This window comes from Megalops cyprinoides, chromosome 8 (genome assembly GCF_013368585.1).
Source record: "Megalops cyprinoides isolate fMegCyp1 chromosome 8, fMegCyp1.pri, whole genome shotgun sequence".
Taxonomy (NCBI): domain Eukaryota; kingdom Metazoa; phylum Chordata; class Actinopteri; order Elopiformes; family Megalopidae; genus Megalops; species Megalops cyprinoides.
The window spans coordinates 958108-984301 of NC_050590.1; the positions used below are offsets into that span (position 1 = coordinate 958108).

The 26194-nt window shown below is 43.2% G+C and overlaps 1 protein-coding gene across 1 annotated transcript; it reads right to left on the reverse strand.

The window, feature by feature from the left end:
• Window positions 1-786: 786 nt before the first annotated feature.
• LOC118781721 (guanine nucleotide-binding protein G(o) subunit alpha-like) lies at window positions 787-24785 on the reverse strand. The gene is made up of 8 exons (XM_036534732.1): window positions 24329-24785; window positions 24126-24168; window positions 15647-15788; window positions 7089-7249; window positions 4256-4384; window positions 3372-3501; window positions 2671-2824; window positions 787-2101 (listed from the first exon to the last, which is right to left on the reverse strand). Exons 1-8 carry the CDS (start codon window positions 24444-24446, stop codon window positions 1914-1916), a joined length of 1065 nt encoding a protein of 354 aa, XP_036390625.1. The 5' UTR covers window positions 24447-24785; the 3' UTR covers window positions 787-1913.
• Window positions 24786-26194: the final 1409 nt, after the last annotated feature.

A 26194-nucleotide genomic window follows, 5' to 3' on the forward strand; every position in this document is an offset into this window, starting at 1 on the left:
TACATCTTCCATGTCTTTCTATTTCATTCTGCCGTCAGCAGGTGCCACCGTGTTTATCCATCAGGCTGCAGAAGTCAAAATGGCCCAAGATGTAGTCATGGAAATGGTGGCTTTTAGTGTAAGCACTACATTTGTTTGAGTTTTCAGCACAAACACCCCACATGAAAGAACAACCATTCAGTATGGTGGAGACCGGAACCCAGAAAAGCGCTTGCCGAAAGGACAGGACAGCAGAAAGGAGTGTCAGAAAAGAAGAGAGGTCTGATGGGAAATCTCAATATATACAGGAGTCTTTATTCAGCACAAGAGAAGAAAGATCTCTCTAGACAGTGAGCGAAACCTGTGCTTTTCTATGCACACCTGGTAGGTGCTTCAGTTCAAGTTACAAAACCAAGAGAAAGCATGTTAATATATACAGCTGTTGACTCCAAAGTGGAAACTCTTCCAAAAAATCTTCCAAGATAAGTAAACGTTCTTACATGGGGGAAAGAGGCAAAGTTAGGGGGACAGTTCAGAACTATCCTCAGGGGCCTGTTGGAACAACAGAGACATCTGCAGAAGGAGAAAAAATGTTCTTCAGCCTAAAAATTAAGTAGGATATAATCAAATATACTTACTGTATATTATTATTATTACTGTCTTTTCCCATGGTCAAGGAATAATATTCCAGTTTTTCCTGGTTGGCTTGGGTACCCTCTGGAAAATGCACTATGGTACATGTTCAGTGCTTTGTAACCATCCTGACTAAAAATGTGCTATAACAAACAAATTTTTTGTCTCATTTTTTCTCCTTCTGCCCATAGAATCAGTTCTGCAGCATTCTACTGAAAAACACATCCTAAGGACCAGCACTGAAGATGCTTTCTGGTTGGATGGATGTCACTCTGTGCTTGCCTCACCCCCAAACCCCATTCAGTGTCTTTAGTTTTACTGATGTCGTCCTTTTGGTTTTGGTTTTGTCTTCATTTTCTTCTTTTTATATTGGAGACTATTTTTCTCAGCATTTTCCGTCTGGAGATTTCCATTGTTTGTTGTTTCATTGTTTTGAAAAGTAGGAGGATCATGCAGTATGTGACAGAGTGAGCAGCTGGAGGCTGTAAACCAGCCCGAGCAGAATGAAAACAGGAAGTAGAGAAGTGAAGGATAATGGCAGGTACATGATGTACTGTGAGTACAAAGGTGACATGAGGATAAATAAATAAATAGTCATTAACCAATGACAATAAAAAAATTACAATATTTCATGATAATATTCATAAGTTCTTGTTTCAGTAATATTTTTAGTGCTTATTCCAATCATGCCATTCTCAGGTTGGCACTGATAGGACACTTTTCTGAAATTTCATTGGCTGAGAGGCCTCATATAAGGACGCCAAGGCCCACCCCTAACTGGACGCAGCCAATAGCGAGACCTGCCTGACAAACAGGGCGGCTCCTGGGAAATCCCTGATCCACCAGTAAAAACAAAGCAAGTGGCTTGCTGTCACTTTTTTGTTTACAAACAGGATTACCATGGAAACCCAGTCCCCTTATAGAAATCTACACTGTGATGTTCTCACTAATCAATGCCACTTCTTATTACTGTTACAATTCTCATTGATATGTCTCAATATTATCTCAGAGAAATGAGTAACCACTTTGCTGATATTCATATAATAAATGTGCAGACATTTAACAATTATAAAATTAAATGAAGACTAGTGTTGTTATGTAAATAAAAAATGGGCCATTTTAAAAAGACAGCTTCCTACAAAAGGATAAAAGGGCTGGGTTTCTATAAGAAATCAGTTCTGTTGGCAGGTTGTTGAGACAATTTTTTATATGTGTGTGTACCCTTTAAAATGGTCATTATTATTAATCAGCTTGCACTCTCAGTAGTAGTAGTTATTGATTATCTCCAGAGTTTTACTGTGTCAGTACAGGCCACAGCCCCTCAGGTTGTTGGCGATGATGATGTCAGTCACTGCGTCGAACACCACCTGGATGTTGCCCGTGTCCGTGGCACAGGTCATGTGGCAGTAGATCTCTTTGTTGGGAGAGCGGTTCTTACTCTCAAATTGAGACTGGATGTAGGCAGCTGCATCCTCATAGGTGTTTGGTCCTGGTTAGAGGAGGAGACAGATGGACAAGCACAAGCACAATGTCAAAGTCAACTCCACTACTGTCTAGCCCTGAACAGTATTGAACAGTATACTGCATCTGACCACAGAAATAAAATGATGAAAGCTAAAAAGAACATTGAAAAGTGTCAGGCTCATTGAACACAACTTGGCCATAGAGACCAGTAAAATGTGTTCACAATGCAATCAACAGGAGTTTCAGACAGAACCGCATTACATTACAACAATGTTGTATTTTGAATCTCTGTGTGTTGTGGTCCATTGTGAATCTCTGTGTGTTGTGGTACAATTTGAATCTCTGTGTTGTGGTATGTTGTGAATCTCTGTGTGTTGTGGTACATTGTGAATCTCTGTGTTGTGGCATATGCAGTATAATTGCACATGATTATATGCCCTCTAACATCTTAAGTAAGACATCAAACTTTATTGACCTCAAAATTTATTGTTGACATTATTAGGCAAGGAACGATGGCAAAATGTTCCTGATGTAACACATTGTGTGACCGTTGCTACTAAGACAGTAACTACAAAAAGACAAATAGGTTCTTACCTGTGTACTCGGGGAAACAGATGCTCAGGGCAGACTTCTTGATCTTTTCAGCAAACAGGTCTTTCTTGTTGAGGAAGAGAATGATGGAAGTGTCAATGAAGAATTTGTTGTTACAGATGGAATCGAAGAGCATGAGAGACTCATGCATGCGATTCTGCAGAGGAGAAAGACAGAGACGCCAGGAGAGAGAGGAAGAGAGGGAGAAAGAGAGAAAGAGAGTGAAGATTACCTTCAGAAAATAAACCTACAGGGAAAACAGTTGGGATGATTCCTCTCAGTACCCATAATGCCAGTCAGACCACACGTCCATGAACCAGGAACCACTGAATGGGTATAGCAATACATGAATTGTAGACGTGAATGTGCACACATGCTGTCCAAGGTGTGCATGTACACGTGCTGCATGTAAGCTTGTTTACATGTGTCATGTGTGTATACCTGTGTTCATGTTGCATGCGTTGATGCTTTTGTACATATTGCAAAAATAATTGTATGTGTATGTGCTGCATGTATGTATGCATGTGTGGTGCACAGGTATGGGTGTGTATGTGCTGTATACAGGTAGGAGTGTGTATGTGCTGTATACAGGTACAGGTGTGTATGTGCTGTATACAGGTACGGGTGTGTATGTGCTGTAATCAGGTACGGGTGTGTATGTGCTGTAATCAGGTATGTTTTTTTCTGAAGAGAGTGGACCTCACCGTGGTTTCATCTTCATGCAGCACCTGGTCATAGCCACTCAGGGCCACACAGAAAATAATGGCTGTTACGTCCTCAAAGCAGTGGATCCACTTCTTTCTCTCTGACCTCTGACCTCCAACATCAAACAACCTGGTAGCAAGCAATAGGAGTTACACACAGTAACACACAGTGTGTCACAACACAATAAGAAGAAAAAGCCACTCAGTCCATCTGGGCTCCTGATTTTGCCTGTTTAGAGTGGATGTGGCACCTATTCTTTAACACTAAGGGTCTCTACTTCTACTGTTCCATACAACAATACCTCTGGTGTCACTGTGAAATGTACCTTTAATTTCCACCTATGAACTCATCAGCTCCTGTAGTCTACTTTATTTATCTCTCTGAGCTGTCTTCTTACATATTTTGTAGTCCTTTTCAAAAAATTTTAACTTTTTGTGTAAGCTTTCACAAGCAGAGAGTGCTTACTCACAAAATTTTATACATTGCTCCAGTCTACATTTTGTTTAAAAATTTTTATTTAAAATAAATTCTAATTCAAATTCTAACTTTAATTTGCTTAAATTCCCTCATTTTATTGAAATTGGTTCATCTATAACTAAAAACCCTTGTTGGAGTTGGAGAAGGTGTCAAATGTAATTGCATGCCATGTGATTATGTTGTGGCCAGTTAAACTTGAAGTAGTTCACACAACTACATTGACACTTCATGTTCTTCCAGAGCTATTTCTAAAAATAGTCTAAGTACAGGATATATTCTCATATACAGTACCAAACACTGTCACACAAAACTATACTTTCACACATTGTAACGCAAAACTATACTCTCACACATTGTAACGCAAAACTGTCCTCTCACACATTGTGATGCAACATCAGTCGCTCACCTGAAGTGTAGGTTTTTGAAGGTGAAGTGGGTTTCCACAATCCCAGTGGTCTTCACTCGGGTTCTGAGAATGTCCTGCTCTGTTGGCTGGTAGTCTGGAGCACCAATCCGGTCAAGGCTGTCAAGATAGCTACAGGGAGAGAAACGGAGAGGTGGGTTAGGGGGAAGGCTCTAGAATGTATATTCATCAATTACAGTTTTTCATTACTGCCTAAACCATATTAATGAATCCATGAACACACAACCTCCTCACCTTAACCTAAATTAGCAGAACACTTTTATTTTATTATGAATGGCTGATTACACAGACATTTCACATGCACAGCCAACGGAAAAAAACTCAATGTTTAAGTTCAAAATTCAAATCAGTTTGGCCTGATGTCACATTATGATGTCACATGCTCGATTTAAATAATTTTGTCAGGTGGGTTAGCAAAGTAGTCAGCTCAGAAAGTGCTAATAGCTAAACTGTTCACTCAACAATTGGTACATTATCCTAACCCCCCCAAAAAAACAAAAGAGGAAAGAGGAGTGGTGTTTAAAACCCACATACCTGTGTTTGTTCTTAACATGCAACATTATCAGATTAACTCATACATGTATATAGTAATTGTTCATCACAGTAAATGACTGTCTTTTTCAGAGTAAATTATTTCATGTGTGATCAAAGTCTCTATTATCAACAAATGTAAAAATGTCAAATATGCAAATGCAAATGGGAAAGCAACGTCAAAAATACATACTTCATATTTACACAATTTCATATTTCACTGTTTTCCTAATTAAGATCAAAAGAAAAGTTATACAAGAAGAAATACCTAAAATTTTATCACACACAAAACTCCCACCCACCCACACACACACACACACACACACACACACACACACACAATGCAGTGAAAGGGACTGCTGAACATTCTCATAAATGTTCTTTCATAAGTATTCCTGTGCAGATATAGGTGAATATATTCCTGTGCAGATATAGGTGAATATATTCCTGTGCAGATATAGGTGAATATATGATTTCCTCAACAGTGGACACATTTTTATAGTTTTGATGCAAATATTTGATTTTTATAAAGGTACTATTAGAAATGTACACATTACATAATTTTGCATGGGGATTTGGCTGTAAAATCTGATTCTCTCAGAGGCAGTGTCCCAGTCATAGTCCGCTATAGCCCACTGTGTGATTCCCTGTCCACCTCATGTTTTCCATAATATTCCAGGAGCCTCTTTACCACCTTCTCCCAGGGTGAGGGAATCATTCTCTAGTTTTTTTCAGTTTGACCGGGTTTTCAGGTTCATTGATTCCATCTGGAAAATACACTATGCTATATTCTCAGTGCTTTGTGACAATTGTAAAAAATTGTGCTACAACAAATAAATATTGTCTGTGCTTTTTAAATTGTGCTTTTAAATTTTGTCTCTTGTTGCCGCCTTAACCCTGACGCTCATTGTGCCGTTTGAAGTTGTTGAAGTTTGCCGTTCGAAAGTATATCGTACTAGTTGCCCTTTAGGCTGTAATTGTAAAAATCTGATAGTACTGCGTCCTCAAACAGACCTTGCTCTCAGCTGAGAACTGTCTCATTGTGGAACTGTACACATCCTGTCCCTGTACTGTCGCTGTACCTACTGTATGCACTTTTGTAAGTCGCTTTGGATAAAAGCGTCTGCTAAATAAATAAATGTAAATGTAAATGTAAATATTGATTGATTGATTAGATGGACGTGTACTTGGAGACCATGATATGTGTTGCCATCTGAAGAGATGGAGTAATTCCATACTTTCCCACCGCTGACCCACACAACAGAGCATGACTCCTAACCTTCCTACACATCTAAGAAATCTGGGAGAGCTGCTGGTGCCAGACCTGCTGAGCTTTGTGATTGTCTGGGACACTGCCTGCCACCGCACTGCTCTCAGTGTTTGATTGGTTTACAGCACATCCTCCTAACATGGAATGGAGACTGTCTTTAAATCACAGCAAAAGATTGCCAAAGATGGGCAGCAGTGTGGTGTAGTGGGAAGGAGCAGGGCTTGTAACCCAAAGTTTGCTGGTGTGATTTCCTGCTATGGCACTGCTGTTGTACCCCTCAGTGAGGCGCTTAACCCAGAATCTCCTCAGTAAATATCCAGCTGTATAAACGGATAAAACTGTAACCTGTATAAGTCTCTCTGGATAAGAGCTAACGCTAAATGACAGAAATATAAAATGTCACAGAGGAGCTGGCTCAGCCAGCGACAAAGGACCTAAGGAACTGACCTGACACGAGCAAGTTCACAGGAGCCCATCTGCCTACCCAGTCAAGTGCTGTCTGCTTCCTTCTAACAGATGGTGGTGAATATTGAGCGTACAATCATCTGAAATCTGATGTGAGAAAAACAGTGACGCACAACAGCCTTGTGAGTGTGTATGAGCGTGAGATTGAGTGAGCCCTGAATGTGTGTGTCCAGGGTTTCAGTTCTTTGAAATGTTTGCTTGTGGTTTGAAACTCAAACTAGCCTGAGGTGAAATGATGTGGAGTAGTCATCAGCTCTTGCTCACAGCTGCTGGGATCTGGATTTGACTACCAAAGCCAACTTTAGCTACCACTTCGGTGCCACCACCTGGGTGGAAAGGCTGCATAAACACAGTACTCAACTGTAATGATTTTCAGCTAGCTCTGATTCACGAGATGGGATAATTTTGATTGCTTTTTTCAGTAAAGCTTCAGGTGTTTAGTAAATGACAGACACTTGTTGTTTAGCATAACCCTTACTCCTACTGTAGACCCACCACTGTTAACATTCCACACTCATTCCTGGCTCTGCCCAAAGCGGAGGTACTCACTACTGGGCGGAGTCGTTGAGCTGGTATTCACGGGCGCGGCTGAAGCACTCCTGGATGCCAGAGTCGGTCCAGAGGCGGCTCATGGCGGACAGCAGTTCGGGGGAGTAGGGCTCGGTATCCTCCATGCGGCTCACCACGTCACACACCATTTTAGCATCCGCCTGCCGGGGGGGCATGGATTACATTACAGCGTTACACACTCACTGCACTGTGCTGTGCACTCAAGCCACAGCCTGACTGCACACATGCAACCTCCGCTGTCTACCTGATGTTACCTTGTGTCCATACTCCAGGCTATGAGTGTCCATAGCTCAGAGTTCGCAGTTTTTTTCTCAATAAATATTCAAAAAAGGCATCCACAAAACACACTGTCTGTAGTTAACAATTACTTCATACATAATGACGTACCGCTTAGTGAGTGAGCAATTCAGCAAGCAGCACTTTCTGAGCTATACACTAACTCACCAGTATGATGGTAACTGAATATGTGATGTCATAATGTGACCTCAGGCCTAACTGCCTTCAATTTTGATCTTAGATCTAGAGTTTCGTTTGAGGTATTTTGTAAAAATTGTTTAGTTTTGTCATTTGTTTTAAATTGCAATGAAAATGTATTTCTAGTTTTGCAAAAATTATCAAGAGTTTACACAGCTGTGATAACTGTTTTGAGCGCATAGTTTTAAGTTCTCAGAAACGTACCAAATCCACTGTGGAAAAAGTGGCAGTCTCACGTTTGCCCTAATCATTACAGTTATTTACCAGCAGGGGGAGCAGTGTGCCTTCAGTAGATTTTCTCTGTTCTCTTGTGTTATCAAAGATTCAAACCAGCTGAGAAATAGCTTCTGATACTCACAAAATCTCCGGAGTGACAGGCTTCATAAGTGCACTTTTTATCACTTAAGACTCATCTTGCAAATGAGCTTGGAGCCAGAGGAGAGTGTGTTCAGCAGAGTGGAGCAAACAGCTGTGGGGGTGTATGTGGGGGAGATTAAAGATAAACACACGTTTTGGAACAGATGGAAGGAGAATAATGCAGAGTTGAAAGATGTCGGGAGAGTGATGCCACGTCTTTAGCATCTCTTCTCTCTGATTATCCCAGCGGACACTGAGTGCGGTGACCGAAGGCCAGACGCTTCACTTTATATATTCTTTACATCAGCCACTTTTGACCACACATTAGTGAGTTTAGTGTGAACTTTGTGCTTGAGGTTTGAAAATGAGCTCATCTGCTGTATGCAGGAATGGAATTACTGCTGTTCTTACCTGTGGTTCCATCCTTCCTTTCACATTTACCTGGCCACTACGTTAAGACTTGGATTCCCCCAGAAAGCAGTCTGGAGAAATTCTCATAGCTATGTAGTTAGCTGTCTGCGTTCTGACAAGGAGGAATTATTTATATGTTATGGATGATCTAGTTAGCCCACACATCTCAAAGATTCTTCGAATTGTCACATGCATATTATCAAATCAGCATTCACACAATGAATTGTTATTATTTGGTTATCTACAGAGCCACTGTGAGGTTAATATTGATTTATGCTCTGCCATGCACTGCAATGGGTGGTGACCTCATCACATCCTCAGGGAGAACGCAAAGCCCAACATACGAAGGATTCTGCTAGATTTTGCAACTATGCAACCATGACATGCACCTCACAGGCCACTACGAAATGTGATGATATACCCAATGAGAAGAGATAAGCCACAGGTTATTTCTGGCCATAAGCTCCACCTTCTCTGTCTGATTCAGAGGCCGACACCTTTTCCCTCTCCCACTGTGACTATGATGTCATTACAGAACCTAGATGCCTCCCTCTACAGCACTCAAAATAAAATGAAAATAATTCATTAATTAAGCACAACATTTGCATCCAAGTTTAATGGGAAATTCATGAAATTACCCTGACTGTGCACTGCTAAGGTGTCTCAGCATATTGATTAGATACATGCTATTACACTTTAGCCACATTGGGGTATTTCACACAACATGTACTCACCACTGGGTGGACTGCTGAAGACTCAAACTTTATCTTAAACAGCAAAATATAAAGTCCTCAGTGGAATAAAGGAAATAACGGTCTAAGTATGGTTACAGATATTTTCTACTGATGGAAGCGTTCACTGCAAGTTTTCTTCTGCTTCCTAGTAGATGATGAAATATCTCATCATCATATTTATGCAAGTGTACTCATAACATCATTAAGACATTTACAAAAGAGAAAACTGTCAGTAATGAAAGAAATCACAGGAACCCCACCCTCTCCACCTCTAATGAGAGGCGCAGCAGCAGGAAGGTGAAGGCAGCCCTCTGCTCAGGAGCGAGGTGTGCTTCTGCCTACCGCTCCTTTTCTGCACCTCATTTTCACTTTTCAAACTCCCATCCCTGGCATCTGCATGTTTATAATTTCCTTTGACAGTAGTGCACTGCATGTTCTCACAATGGACCTTATATTTCTAACTCACATAGACCATAACAGGGTGAGAGGATTGTGTTTGTGATAAAGCTGTTTTCTCGCTTGTTCCAGCACAGGAAGGCTCGCAGGAATATGCATTATTCCAGATGAGAAGCTGCTCAGCTGCCGGGTTTCACAGTATTCTTAAACACCAGGGACCGAGCAGGCCCTGTCGCCCCCCCCCGGGGATCATGCGTGTGTGCAGAAATCCAGCAGCAACAGTGGCAACACTGCAGGTCATTTCTATCTTTCCATCAGATCTGGAACGGCTCCTGTGTTCTCCGGAGGCCGTGAGCAGACAGCCTCTCACCACTTACATCCTGCTCTTTCACAGGAACCTAAAGCTCAGTTAAAACCACTAAATTCAGTTACATTTATCTACTAGTTTAGTATCAGACTCATTTTTTGCAATATTTTATTGTTCAAAACCCCTTAATGCAAAGGACGAGACTGACTGCTGACACTAAATGCTGACAAACAAAATACAAAGCCAGGCAGAATGCGGCGCTATTGGTAATCACTGCACCACTACACAAGAGACTGTAAACCTGTACTGCTGTTTCTAACACGGTATTGTAAATTATTTTTATGTACACATGTAAATATGGGAAAATTACTCTTATACAATACTACAGTATGTTTTGATTGAAATAATTATGTTGGACAGCTCTACTACATTTCCTAAAGACTGTGACAGTAGTTACAAAAAATAATTTTAAATGATCAGTTATATATGTGACATTATGCTATAAATATCTGATGTTCCAGGGTTATGATTTATTTTAGCATGATACAGCATTACATCTGACACAACTGATACAGCAGTATGCATTTTGCGCTCCTAACATGAGCCCAGCATTCTTATTGCTTTGTACAATATGCAGGATTTTGTCCCAAAAACTATATACATCTGATAAATAACGCAGAATACCACAGAATTCTTACTGTTAGGGTCTGGTTGGTCATTACAGTTTGGATAATCTAAGTATAAGCAAATGATGCTTTCATATTCTGTTTTGGTTGTATGATTTTGTGTACAGCAGCAATGTTTGACAGCGACAGTTTTATTTTAAAATGCTCTGCTGCTCTGGTGTAATGATAAACATTTTCATGATGTATCTGTCTCATCGTTGTTTTTATTTTATTTTAACAGAATTGAGAAGGAGAACAGAACGAGCATTCTGTGTTGTTTTTTGCACGCTGAAACTCTGCTGTGAAATTCGAGTTAAAGCTGTACTGCAAAGGTCACAGTTCACGCAGTATAGGGTCCTCACTGTGTGTATCTCAGAGACACCACTGGGACTCAGAGGCCCTCCTCTAGCAGGACTGACATTTCCTCCATGTCTTTCTGAAATTGGGCAGGACAGATGTGATATATTTAATAGTTGCTTGTGTGGCAGAGCTGAAGCAAGTAGCTCGTGTGAGCCCTGTGTAAAGCCTGTAAGGTAGCGGGTAGCAGATAGCTGAGCAGTTATTGTGGTTATTTCACTCCTTGGGACCTAGTGGTAGGCTACAGGCAAATTGCCTTTAGTTCAACTGGTGACAACGCTGGCTGTAGGGGTTGGCAGTGAGCAGTGAGCACTCTGGTTCGAAACTCGCTCGCTGACTCACATCTAGTGACATCTCCTGTAAGACACAGTGCGGTGTACACCCACTGCACTTGGGAGTATTCACTGCATTGTAAAGCAATGTTCCAGATAAGTTTGGTGTGTTTTATAATTTGTTCTTCTCTAAGTGTAATTGTTATTGGGATGCTCCTCTGAAGCTGGCTGATGGTGGTATTGGCCTGCTCAGTGAACTTCAGGACCAGCTGGCCCTTTCTCTCTCTCTTTGCATCTCACAAGTAAATTCAATTCAATCGGCTTCATTGGCATGACAAGTATGCATTTGTGTTGCCAAATTGAAACAAACATTTATTTGCAGAATACATAAACACCAAACAGAAAGTCTACAAAAAATGAACAGTATTGATTGAATATCCTCTTACTTCTTAGACTTCTTCAGGCTTTGAATCTCTGTCCCTCATTCTCATTCTCTCCCACTGACTAACTCTCTCTTTCTCATTCTCTCTCTCCCTCTTTTCCTCTCATAATAATGTTCAGATATGCTTTAGTTGCATGCTTTATTTGATCTTGTGCTGATAACCCTTTTATATAAAGAGTGACATAGAAAATGCAGAATAATGATAATAGATCACAATAACAGCTGTAAAAAATAATAATCACTATTTTACTATTATTATTGATAATAAGAAGTTTTATTGCAGTTTACTGGAGTTTGGCACTGTGGTATTTTGTTATTAGGTTTTTTGGAGGAAAGTATATGTAATTCATTTCTCTCTCTCATCATCTCTCTCTTCACTATAGAGCAGTGCTGTGTAGCAGTAAGGAGCAGCAGTGTGGTGTAGCGGTAAGGAGCAGCAGTGTGGTGTAGTGGTAAGGAGCAGGGCAGCAGTGTGGTGTAGTGGTAAGGAGTAGCAGTGTGGTGTAGTGGTAAGGAGCAGCAGTGTGGTGTAGCGGTAAGGAGCAGCAGTGTGGTGTAGCGTTAAGGAGCAGGGCAGCAGTGTGGTGTAGCGGTAAGGAGCAGCAGTGTGGTGTAGCGTTAAGGAGCAGGGCAGCAGTGTGGTGTAGCGGTAAGGAGCAGCAGTGTGGTGTAGCAGTAAGGAGCAGCAGTGTGGTGTAGCGGTAAGGAGCAGGGCAGCAGTGTGGTGTAGCAGTAAGGAGCAGCAGTGTGGTGTAGTGGTAAGGAGCAGCAGTGTGGTGTAGCGGTAAGGAGCAGCAGTGTGATGTAGTGGTAAGGACCAGGGCAGCAGTGTGGTATAGCGGTAAGGAGCAGCAGTGTGGTGTAGCGTTAAGGAGCAGCAGTGTGGTGTAGTGGTAAGGAGCAGCAGTGTGGTGTAGCGGTAAGGGGCAGAAGTGGGGTCATGGTAAGGAGCAGGGCAGCAGTGTGTGTAGCAGTAAGGAGCAGCAATGTGGTGTAGTGGTAAGGAGCAGCAGTGTGGTGTAGTGGTAAGGAGCAGGGCAGCAGTGTGGTGTAGCGGTAAGGAACAGCAATGTGGTGTAGTGGTAAGGAGCAGCAGTGTGGTGTAGCGGTAAGGAGCAGCAGTGTGATGTAGTGGTAAGGACCAGGGCAGCAGTGTGGCGTAGTGGTAAGGAGCAGCAGTGTGGTGTAGCAGTAAGGAGCAGCAATGTGGTGTAGTGGTAAGGAGCAGCAGTGTGGTGTAGCGGTAAGGAGCAGCAGTGTGGCGTAGTGGTAAGGAGCAGCAGTGTGGTGTAGCGGTAAGGAGCAGCAATGTGGTGTAGTGGTAAGGAGCAGGGCAGCAGTGTGGTGTAGCGGTAAGGAACAGCAATGTGGTGTAGTGGTAAGGAGCAGCAGTGTGGTGTAGCAGTAAGGAGCAGCAATGTGGTGTAGTGGTAAGGAGCAGCAGTGTGGTGTAGCGGTAAGGAGCAGGGCAGCAGTGTGGTGTAGCGGTAAGGAACAGCAATGTGGTGTAGTGGTAAGGAGCAGCAGTGTGGTGTAGCAGTAAGGAGCAGCAATGTGGTGTAGCGGTAAGGAACAGCAGTGTGGTGGTAGTTTCATGTTTTACTCCCAACACCACTTTGAAGAAGTTTAAATAATAATCCTTCAAGCCAAATTGAAACAAATGCTTTCTTAAAGTCTACAAAGTGAACCATTATTTTCCTTTGTTAAATGCAATGTTTTGTTGTACTGACTTACTCAAGACATTGTTTTCAGTAGTGAAAGCCAGTATTCAGGCAGTGATAATACTGCAAACTTCTTCCCTTCCCCTGCTACTTCTTACTCTGATGCTTTAGCAAGTATTTGAATCAAATTTGTGTCTGTCTTCATAATTAACGATTATTGGTCCAGATCTCAGGAAAACACCCGACTTCTAATGAAGTTGCCGTTCCCTCTCCCTCTCTCTTACTCGCTGTCTTTCTCTTTTACCCTCTCTTCCTTTCTCTCTCTCACACCTCTACTCTAAAATCCTCCACAACAGCAGACTGCTCTGGTTGCCATGGTTACTGGGCCTGTCCTAGGCAAGGCTGTCTCTATCAGAACACTGATTCTCCCTTGCACTGTTGAATAATTGATCTGAGAAATATTTTTGAGTTTTTCTCCAAAGTACTGGTTCCTGATCCTGCCCTGACTGTGGGATCACTCAGAGAGTGAACGTGGAGTGCCACGCCCAGCCTGGTTTAACAGCCCTCAGAGTCGTTTTCCTCTCACCCACTCGCAGGCTGAGTGAATGTACGCGATGGGACAGGAGCAGGGTGGGAAATATGGGAGGTGTCGGGGGGTCCGAGACCCCTTGATTGACACTTGAGACCCCCTTAAAACCTCAACAGCAAAATTCTGGGGAGTATGTGCACCGCTCAAGTACAACAGCTGGCTACACGTCAAACAGTCATGTTGCATTTCAGCATGTACAGCAACATCTGGCAGCGTATGGCTCCCATAAATGACTTCAACAATATTTCACATGTCAATGATGTTATGTACGGGGCTGATAAGGTCACGCGTGGTGTTATGGAGGCAGGACTCCTCATGATCCCAAAGAGCAACAGCTCTGAAAATGCCAGACGCACGTTAACGGCCAGTACAGTCCTGCACTGTATTTGCAAGCTGCTAACCCTCGCTGGCAAATGCACAATCTCTAGCCTCTTATCCTCAGGGGTATTCAGGAATAAGGGCAATATTGACTGTAATGAAAAATAAAAACCAAATAATCATTGCAAACATTTTATTAATGTGATTACTAACTAAATGTTTCTAGTAGTTACGTTTGTTGCTCTCAAGGTTGCTAAGAGTGGATGTCATCTGCGCTAATCCGCTGCAGTTATTCATACTTATGAGATACTTGATCATCTTCACAAATTGCAGCTCTATGACAAAACTACTGCTGTCTCACTCCCAGCAGAGAGTAGAAGAAGCAGCTTCATGAATAACTCCCATTGCCTGTTCTGAGGTAGGACTTTTTCATTCTTAAAAAGGCTTTTGGCAGGACTCTTATGAGTGAATCTCAGGTGAATATGGGCTCAGGCCTCTATTATCAATAAGGAACAAAGAGTCTTCAGGTCTTCATGTCACAGGGTGACAGCCAGATGCAAATGGCCTTTCAGATGTATGATCCTCATCATGCTGAACAGGGATGAATGAAAAGGAGGCTTCTGACCCCCCCCCCCACTCTACTTTCCCCTCTATAAAGCTGGCAGAGACCTGTGATCTCCTACAGCCTTCAGCAACCTGTCCAGGCAAACAATGTTCTGCCATTAGACACAAGCATTGCTAGTTTTGGCCATGAAAGTACAATGCAAATCCCAAAATTGTGGGGCCAGATCACTATCAGGACCACAATCACTCTCCATCACTACTGTCATAATCCATCATCATCATCATCATTATCACCAGATTGCCAGTTCCACCGTCATCATCATCACAATCAGTATAGTGTGTATGTGTGTCAGTGTGTATTAGAGCGTGGCTGTGTGTGTGCACATGCGTGGGTGTATGCGTGTGTGTGTGTGTGTGTGTGTGTGTGTGTGGCTGTAGCTAAAGCACTAATGCTTCTGTCCTGGACACATCAGTAGCAGCACTACACTGGTTTTAGACTGCAGGGGAGGATGCATACCATGCATGTTAAAATTCTGAAATGATTCTCAGGTGTTTGCTTACTACTGACACACTGCATATTGATTTAGTTGAATTATGATGAGCAAGGGGAAGTGTTTGTCTTGGAGGTGGGTGGTGTTCTTCACTTAACGTTATTTATCAAAATTGCTGGAAACAATATATGAATTAAGATATGAATGCCAACATCTGGTCTTTATTTTTGGAATCCTGTGTGTGATAGAGCATTGTGTGTGTGTATGTGTATGTGTACGTGTGTGTGAGAGGTGTGTAAGTGTGTTTGAGAGATGTGCGTAAGTGTGTAAGGGTGTGTAAGTGTGTGTGAGAGGTGTGTAAGTGTGTGTGAGAGGTGTGTTAGTGTGTGAGAGATGGGCGTAAGTGTAAGGGTGTGTAAGTGTGTGTGAGAGGTGTGTAAGTGCATGTGAGAGATGTGTGTTACAGCGTGTGAGAGGTGTGTAAGGAAGGGTGACTCACCTTCCTGTCCTTGTCCCCATACTCCAGCCCCAGGGTGTCCATGGCTCGGACGATGGCGGCCAGGGACTGGATGGTGTTACTGTAGACCACAGGCTTGTACTGCTTCACATCATCTCCAGAGAAGCCGTCCTCATGGATAATCCTGTGGAGTGGACGACGCCACCCTGAATCATACTGTATCTCTCCACCCTCTTCAGAGCTGGGCTCCACATTACAGCACGGCTGGACATCCCACCACTTTGACACATTCTGACATGAATATGAAGGAGGAGCAGCAGAGGGTCCCACTCCGGCCCTCCCCTGGGTCGGCCCCGCTGCCCTGACCACTGCCGCTTTCCTCCATCTCTTACACATGTGTTTCCTGAGAGGCTGCTATATACCTCAGATCAGTCAATACAACCCTTAGAACTCTATTGCATGAAATCATAAAAACATTTTTCCAAAACAACAAGCATAAATGTCTGCAATTGAAACAGAAGTCAGTTAAGTAAATCTCAGGCTCGTCAATCGGAATGAAAAGATCTTCACAGCAGCCCACCGTTGGCCCTTACAACACTGCAAGCCCATTAGCGTTCTGGGATGCCATTTACAGTGGGATTGTACCCCAAGGTGAGGGAGGTGGTGGGGCCGAAGAAGCCAAACTTTACCCCACTGCTCTGGTGGGAGTGGCGTGTGGCACCCTCTCGTATGCAGAGGCGCTCCCACCACACCCCCCACTCTTGAATCCAAGTAGCGAGTTATTCTCAACATGGCAACCGAAGTTCTGTGATAGCTGTCACATGACCACGTCTTTACGGAGCCTGTGAATGCAGGCGGGGCCACCAAGCATGACTCTGTCAGACGAATCCTCCCATGCTGCACTGCAAGAGAGATGCACCAGGGGAAGAAATATTATGCCTGATTGACAGAAACCAATGGATAGGGGCTCTGAGATCTGTGCTCTTATTTGTTTCTTTCCTACGTTGGAGTGTATTGTTGTATTTTGGATGTTCTGTGTATTTTTATACAGTTCTGTTTACAGGGATTTACAAGATTATTATTTATCTTTAATGTACAATTATGTGCATAAATACCCTTCTGTTACAATAGGGAAGAAGTGTTTTCAGGTTTTCGCTGTAATGCTTACTGCTCTCCTCTTTTTTGCACTGAAGCCAGCTGGACCCAAGAGGAGAAGACTGGGCATTCACTCCAGGACATGTTCATGGTAGAAGTATATTTTGTGCCTTTATGAAATGGTTCATACAAACAAATTCTTATTAGACAGCACACGAAGCATCTGAGTAAAAAACTGTGATTACACGTCAACTCTCATTCGTGGTGAGCTGAACAGGTCTCACCCTGAACATCGAAGCCGCCCTCCTTGTTTTCCGTTTTCCCCAGCAGAAATTATCTGATCTGCTGTTGCAGACAGGCCATGGGCACTTCCATCTGCAGATGGTATTAATCAAGCATAGTGTGCCTTGAGCACTAATTTACAGAGAGCGTTGCCCCCAGAGGCCTTTGGCTCCAGGGAGGGTGTCCACACAGAGACCAATTTGCTCCCGCACCAGGTAAAGGTTACAGCGTAACAGGGAGTAAACACAGTCACAACTCGCCGCCATCAACATCCTTCAAAAACACCCCTGCCGTCTCATGCATAATATGCACCAATCACACTGGGAGAGAGCCACTCACACACGCAAGCTGCATAATATAAACCAGCCTGTGCGGTGCATCCACACACACACACACACACACGCGCGCACACACACACACACACACGCGCACACACACACACACACACACACACGCGCGCACACACACACACACACACACACACACACACACACGCGCGCACACACACACACACACACGCGCACACACACACACACACACACACACGCGCGCACACACACACACACACACAGGCACACACACACACACACACTCTTTCTGTGCGGCTGAGTTGGGTTACTGTGAGCTTCACTGAGTGTGTACAGGACATGGCCATGCAGACCTTAAGAACGTGATTACACTGTGTATTACGCTGTGTTTTACACTGTGTATTACGCTCTGTATTACATTGTGTTGCAGTGCATCGTTTGCCACTGCAACTGAATCACGTAGCATTCTTTACCGACAACACAAGGCAGTGTGGTGTGGTGGTAAGAAGCAGGTTTTTGTAACCGAAAGTTTGCTGGTTTGATTCCCTGCTGGGGCATTGCTGCTGTACCCCTTGTGGCGAGGTTCTTGACCCAGAGTCACCTCTGTAAATATCCAGCTGTATAAACGGATAAAACTGTAACCTGTGTAAGCGGCTCTGGATAAGTTTGTCAAAGGACAGTAATGTAATGACAACATGCCATTTATCTGCTGAGGAGCCACTGCTATACTTGCACGTACAATGTCTCCATCGCTCTCTGTTCCCCTGTGGCTCCACACCCATCTCAGTGCACCCCCCCCAGGCAGCCTCCACCTGGCCACCTCCCCCTCTTCGCCTGCACCTCCATTCTCTCTCATAGGGATGTGGATCACCCCAGATAACCCCACCCCACAGGCTGCCCTCTCCTCCTCCTCCCTCATCCATTCACCCTTCTAGCAGGGGTGTTGGTTCTCCTCCGCCTTGAACTTCTCCCTTTTCCTCTAAATAATCGCTCTATCTGCTCTTTCACGGCTGTCACTTGTCTTGTATTCTGTGTTTCCTCTTTTGAATTTCATGCAGTAACTGTCAGTAACTCAGCTGCGCTGTGCTGTTTGACCCTCTCCCCTAGTCTATGACTGTCTGGCACACCCTGTGCCTACACAGCCAAACTCTCAGTGAATGAAAAGAAGGTCTACAGACCTGTCTGCCTACCAGACTCTCCTCCCTGCCTTTTCATCTTCTCACTTATCGGCTGTCTCGCCTTTGGTCCCATTCCCACCCCCCCACCCCACCTCACCCCACCTCACCCCATCACACCCCATCACCCTCTCTCACTACTGTTGATTTTGCATCACACTTAGATGAGCAGCTTGCATCCATTTCCACCTTCTTTGGCTAACCCAAAGCCCAGTCAGCCACAGCCTACCGACGCTCTCCCTGACCTCCGCTGCTCTCTGCATTCTCTCTCCTCATGGGCACTGAGACCTCAGACTGCCTTTTCATGCTTCCCCCTTTATGTAATCCTGCTGAGGAAATGCTAATTGTACATCATCCTGCTGCACCCTCTGCATGTGAGCAGCATAAGGAATGAAGCCTCTGATACGCTCACTGGCAGCCAGCAGCTGTTTTCACACAGCGAAGACGGTTCTGATGGGAGGATAGGAGATACTGCACCAATGTCTTCAACTCACAAGCAGCTAACAAGTTGCAGTGTGCCTAAGAGTGGTGAGACGAGGAAACCCAATGTAGCCATCCCAGAATTCCCTGGTGGAATTAAGACAACTTTCTCCCAGCTTTGAAAATGGGCCATAGGGCTCGGCCTGCACTCAACCTGAATGCTTTTCCAAGAGAACATCTTCTGATGAAGTTCAAGAAACCACTGATGGGCGTCTCTGTTGTACAGAACTACCACCCTCACCTCTCCAAAACCCTCAAATTTGCTGTCCAATCGTTCCTTTTCTTTCTCTGACCTGCAAAATACCCACCAGTCTGAGACAGCTCTTCTCTCTCTTTCACTCTCCTGCCCTAATTCTTCTCGACTGATCTGTGACGTCTAACGCAGTGAATCATCACCTCCTCCTGCCTGCCCTGGCAGCTCTGTGCATCTCGTGCCTCTTTCTCACAGTGCATAACATCACCTGACTCCGTTATTCCTTTCCGTAGTTTCTCGTATCACCATCATGATTAAGACCCAACTTTTCTCTACCTTCCCCCATCCAGCATACACATCTTGTCATGTGTCTCATCTTGTGTAGCTGACGACTCGTTGAGGAAGTCTAAACATCACATTAGGCTCAACCTGGCAAAGACTGGGCTTCTCCGCATCCTGCAAGTTCTTCCTATCAGAAAATCAGAAGAATCCACCCCTTCCTCACCACTTACTCTCCCAGCTCCCAGTCCAAGCCCTGGTTCACTCCCGCCAAGCCAACTGCAACTCACCTCTCACTGCCCTCCTTGCCTGTGCCACCAGGCCCCTGTGGCTCAATGATAAGGCTGCTGCTCAGCTGGCCACAAAATCTCCAAATTCTCTCATGTCCCTGATCTCTGTCCATTAGCTAATGGTAATATCTCCGAGCTCCCACATGTCAGCAGTTCATCATCGGACTCCGCCCACTGGCCACTCCAATCTGCAACTTCTCTTCCCTTCATAGCGATGTCAGCCGGGCACAGTCTCTATCTGTTTGGGCCCTGATTTAGCCCTGTCTGCACGTCTGTCCTGCACTTTATTATTTCTATATTAGTCGCCCTGAAAAAGAGCATCTGCTGAAAGACAAAACTTAACTTTTTAACTTTTTTTAGCAGTGATACACAGCCTCTTCAAAATCAATTGTTCCTTTAATCAAAAATTCCTTTTGTTTAATCAGCTCATGTTTTCTTTATAACAGGGCAGCATGACTGGCTTCTATAGCAGTGCATCACAGCTGGTCTCACTGGCAGCATGGATGGTCTCACTGACTCAGGATCAGTGCATCACAGCTGGTCTCACTGGCAGCATGGATGGTCTCACTGACTCAGGATCAGTGCACCACAGCTGGTCTCACTGGCAGCATGGATGGTCTCACTGACTCAGGATCAGTGCATCACAGCTGGTCTCACTGGCAGCATGGATGGTCTCACTGACTCAGGATCAGGGAAGCATATCTGGTTTTCATTTAATAAGACCTGATTGAGGCAGTAAAATGTGTAGATATAGCTGTATACATATACTGTGTGGCCATACCTTAGCATGTCATTACAAACCCCCTGAATACCAAGTTTTATACCAATTTATTTAACATTGCAACTTATTTAACATTGTTCACCTCTGTAAACAATAGCTTCAATCCCAGAAATGACTTTGTAACTAAATTGTCTGGCTAATTTATTCCTCTACTTGTATCAAAAAAGTTTGACCCTCTGTTATTTGGAAGGTTTGGTGTTTGAATGGTTTTTAAATCTAAACAATACTCCCATAATCTAATACACAAGTGGAACTGTTTTAATACAGCAAATAACACTTTACTCCCCCTGCCCTCCACTGAGGGACTCCAGCGCACACGACCTGCACCTTATTCGGGGATGGAAACTCCTTGGTCAAGAGGTCAGCTCCTCAGTGAATCATTCTGCTGGGCAGTGGCCACAGTTTTATCAGTTTATTATTGAACGGGTGACCATGTCTGTACCCTTGTGGTTAGACTGTCTTTCTGTCAAAGAATCCCAATTTCTCAAAACCACCCACCTCTAGATCGCTCATAAACTGTGACCCTGCCCCTAAATACCCTCTCTAGGGGATAAATCTATGTGCTTGCAAAAGTGTTGCCATGGCTCATGTCAGACTGCACACAGTCACCATACACAGAGAGGCAGCCGGTAGTGACATCACTAGCATGACAGTGCGATGCCTCTGGGAAGGCTCTCATGAAGCTTGGGCATGTAATGCATGTACAGTTGTACTGAGTGACAGCAGGAAATGGTAAATATGACTAGTGACGTCATAGTCATTCTTGCATTCTTGCTTTTCCCTATGTTAGAATCACCAGTTATTATACTGAGTTCCTGTTACTGTCACAGGCTCTGCCCTCACACAGGAGTAACAGGGTCAGACGAACCTTTCAGTATCTCCACTGGCCACTGTAGGGAGGGAAGACCCCACCCCTAGCTAGTCACAGCCTGTCAGTGGATGTCTCTCCACCCACTAAACAGTCAACTCAGCCGTGAACCGATGGATACTTCCATTCACTACCCTGTTTTATTTTTCAATCATTTTATTAGAGTTTTCTAGATTTCCTTTATACAATACCCTATATCCCATGCTTTGTGAAATTCACCTGTAAAATGTGATTTAATAAATACATTTTGATTGATTGATTGATCGATCGAAAAACTCCACTCACATCCGCAGGTCAGGCCACAAAACAAGTGTTTAGTCAGGGATTCTAACCTACAACCCTCATATGGTCAGTGGCCACCCTTTGATCTTCACAGCGAGGAAGTCAATCATTTAACCCTAACATAGTCATAAATCACGGTCAATAAATATTGTATTAGTAGGTGCCAGTTCTGGAAAATGACGATAAAACAGAGAGCTTACAAAATTTGGACATTTCTGAGGAATGATGTGCCATATCTGATGATGATGATATGTGTGATGTGTGATGATGGTGTACCCACTAGTCACATGCAAAAGTCAATATGGCAGCCTCATTTTAACATAGAAAATATTTCCAATAGAAAAAGAACAAAATATGGATCCTTGAGAACTTGTAAATATATTTAGGTGAAAATAAAGCAACCATGTGCTGATCAGTCATCTGTTTGCAAGTTTAGGGTTAGGGTTAGTAATAGTAATATAAGTAATAGAATACTAACAAGTTCATCTTGCTAAATGTTAGGTCAGTTATGTTGCATTGGGTTTATAGACAAGCTGGATCACTGTGACGAATCTGACTAGAATCCATGCACACATGTCATCATTGCAAGGTAAAGAATATACATAATTTTGCATTAAATTCCAATGATGAAAAATCATTCTACAAAAAAATCATGAACCACTGCAGTTGTAGATGTATGACATCTGTGACCAGGTACAGTTCAAAGGCCATAAATCTGCTTGCAGTTACACACAAACTAATGCTTTGTATGTGGTGAAGGGAAGTGATTGATCAATGGCTGGTTTGTTGTCTGACTGACTGATTTTAATTAACAAATGTATATATTCATTCAATCATTCATTTGTTGATGGCAATGTACGCTCTGGCACTTAAGCATAATAATTAAATAATTTACACTTCTCCTTTGATGTGCTCGCATTGCAATTTTTGGTTGTAAAATAATGAATGTTTGTACAATATGCTACATATTTTATTACTTAAGTGATCATTTATGTATTTATGTATTTGTTTGTTTATTAATTTATTTGTAATCATACTTTGGTACATACTGTAGACCACAATATCCTCCAAAATCTCGCTTCCTCCTGCTTTATTTTCAAGTAAATCTCAGTCCCGCACATGCCCTGGAGACACGGCGTTGTGGAAATCCGTTCCAGGTTTTCCTCAAAACACCCGCAGGCTACAGTCTCGGATCCCAGGGACGAGAAAACCCGAGCGTGTTCGAAAAGTACCGACGGTGTATACAGGGCGCTGTCCATCATCGGAACCGCCTGAAATTCTCCGATTCACCGATTAATAGCGAGCTTAACCCGCCTTTCCTACACAACAGGAGCATTACTTCAATGAAGACTGTTGCATTTGTCGACATCAAGCTCAATTATAATATCATGATATAACTGGATTTTAAGAACAGATAACTCTCCCGCAAACACTCGATCAAAGGTTGCTGAAATACTTTCTAAAGGTTCCATTCATCTCCCTTAATTAAGCATTAGCTGTTAACAACGATCAAAGCGTTAGAAACTCCATCAAACCCAGAATCTATGCAACGAAATTGATCTCCGCCTTTCTCTGACCAACTGCAGTTCAGACAGTAATTTTTCCAACACATCAAACGGGACATTGCATTTATGAACAATATTTATTAACTGGACAGCAACATCATATGTTCACAATAACAAAATTCATGGCAGCAAAAAACTCGATCTGGTTTGGAGTAAAATGTAGAAGGTACATTAATTTCAGGTCTGAGCTAAGGCGCAGCTAGGATGTCTTATTTAGACTATAGATTTGCGAAATAAAATGGTCGTAATGTTAGCGGGGGTTCGGACAGTACACGGCACTGTCTCAAAAAAAGTGTTCACATACTGAGTGGCGGTTCACATATTGACGTAGTCGTATTACCATAATTCTATATAAATAGGTTCCAAGATTCCTTATCATTCTTCATACACATTTTGCGACCGAATTCCCAACAGAACAACTGCTGATGTAAAGGACACAGCGCCGTAGTAAAACAGTGTTTAAATCACAGGGTGTGTGATTCTGTATTCCCTAAAATCCGTATTCGAGGCAGATCTGTAAATTTAAATGATGATGCGCTAAGCTGGAATCACACTTTAAGAGACTGAGGGTAAAAGTCACCGACCGGGGAGATAAAAGCACGGCACTAAGAAATGTATTTTAATGGCTTTCAGGTTCACGATGCATACGCGCACCAGTACTTGCTGGACCTGTAAGTAAAGAAATCTGGGCTTGGATTTCAGGACCATTACCGCGAACAGCACGCCCGTAGTTTCCGAGCCCTGAGAGAAAACACTCGCCAGCGCTCATTTTTTGCCCGCAAGCTACAGACCAGAGTCCGAATCGCCACTAAACGTTATCATCCTTGAAAATATGGCGGACTTGAGAATTAACCAACTACGAATTCACAGTGATGAGAATTTCAGCCCGCATAAAAGAAGAAAACACACTTAAATACACTTACTTCATCTGTTTCACGATGGTGCTTTTGCCTGATTCCCCGGCCCCTGTTGAGATCATAGAGGAAACGGAGTGAAAACGCTGCCAATGCTGTTACTGTTGTAGTTTGAAAATGATTATTCCGAGACAGTTTCATGGGTAGTGCGGATCATAAAAAACAACAAATAACTGAAGACAGGGTGTTATTTTCCGTAAACGATATCTTACCCAGGAGGAGTAATTTCACGTCTTTTGCGGCAGTGATTCCATCTTCCTTGAGGTTTTTCTCGATCGCTTTGCTCCTGTCCAGAGCCGCTCTCTCCTCGGCGCTTAGTGTGCACCCCATCGCTAGGCGAACCTCGGCTCTGCCTTCTCACCAAAATAGGCGAGTTGAAAAACGAGCAATCTCCCTCGAATCCTTCCTTACCCCTCTGTCTCAGTCGCTCTCTTTCCCCCTATCTCGCTCTGTATCTCGACAACTATCTAAAGCATGAAAACAGGGATGTCACAAACTGATGTTTGAACAGGGCTTGTCTCTGGCCCTCTGTTACTGTCTCTCTCAAGGGGGTCGTTGTGCTCGGTACTTGTGCAGGGGGTCTCTATTGGGCGGTGACGCTGGCTGCCGGCGACCGCATCGTTCAGCTTTGCTCACAATGGAGGAGAAGGAGGGACTGCACGCGCTGGGCTCGTCTCTCACCGACTGACGTCAGGACCGGAGCGAGCGAGCATGCTCGAGCAAGCATCCTGGTCGTGCACCGTTAGTAGTGGAAAAAAAAGAACAGATTGTATTTATTTATTTTTTTTTTTCATACACATCATCACGTGACGTTATTTTGCAAAATATGCAATGTTGTATTTTAAAAGAAAGAGATTGCATTCCAAACGATATATATTAGGTATAGAGAGTTGTTGGGCCTGAGCGAAAGGTAATCGCTACGAGGTGTGGTCCAGCGGCAGGCTTTGGAGATTTGCGTTGTTTATCATCTCTGTAGTGTGACACTTCTTCATTGGCATGATAGCAATGGCTATAACAACAAAACAACAAAGTTAACAAAAGGGTATTTTAGCAGCTGTAGAAAATGGAAAGTAAATTAAAATGAATAAACTAGAGTCTCATTTACATACTTAGTAAACGTGGCTGACCTTGTATGCCCCCTGCAGTGTGTAAAATTCATACACCTCAAAATTAGGTGCAATATTAGGCAGGAATGTCCTTTCTCTAGCTAACAAGAAATGATCATGGGACTAATGTTCTTCAATGTTTTTCTTCTGGTTATGACATGATGCTGAAAATGGATGTCCTGGGCATGCTAGCAGGATATTTGTAATTATTGTCAGGGAATGTAGCAGTGAAACACACATTTAAACCTGCAAGAAACAAGTACTTGGTAAAAGCATAAACATCCAGAAGATAAACGTGTTTTCATTGACTTTTAAAGTCTCCACCCACCTAATTCAAGGGAGCAATTCACACAAAGGCTGTCTGTATGCCTTCTTGTTACCTGCACTTGGAACCCCTCTGAAAAGAATTAGATTGTGGGCTCTCTCTCTGTATATAGCTTCTTTATATTTCCTTGATTATACCAGAACTCTCGTAGTTTCCTTAGACAGTTGTTTTAAAAACTATAACCTTGAGGAATTTATTTATAAGGAAGGATGGATTTTATTTCATAAAATAACTGAATAAATAGATAAACGTGATTGAAAAGGTAATGGGGGAGACACTTTGGCAGCGTGCTATGTATGAGTGACACAGCCTGATAAACAGTGGGCAGGAAGCATCTACCTAACGCTAAATACACAGCATTTATGATTCCTTTCCTATTCTGTTTCACCCATTATTCTCTTGTTTTATGAATCATTTTAACAGTAGTTTAGGATATGTACATTCATATTTCTGACATCCAGCAGACACTGTAATCCAGAGCATCTTACAAGGGGAACACATTTACATTTACTCACTCCCATCCAGAGCGATGTCCAAAGTTACAAAGTTGAGCACAAAACACATCCATCAAAACTGAAGGAAACATTACACAAACAAGGACACCAGCAACCACACACTAACAAGATTTAGAGCCAAACACAGTGCTA

Excerpts from the sequence above, each read along its gene's own strand:
- LOC118781721 (XM_036534732.1), bottom strand. The coding sequence starts at position 24,446 with ATGGGGTGCACACTAAGCGCCGAGGAGAGAGCGGCTCTGGACAGGAGC. Across the intron at positions 15,789-24,125 it reads ACCATCGTGAAACAGATGAA|GATTATCCATGAGGACGGCT; the intron begins GTAAGTGTATTT and ends TCCACTCCACAG. Across the intron at positions 4,385-7,088 it reads CTCAACGACTCCGCCCAGTA|CTATCTTGACAGCCTTGACC; the intron begins GTGAGTACCTCC and ends CTCTCCCTGTAG.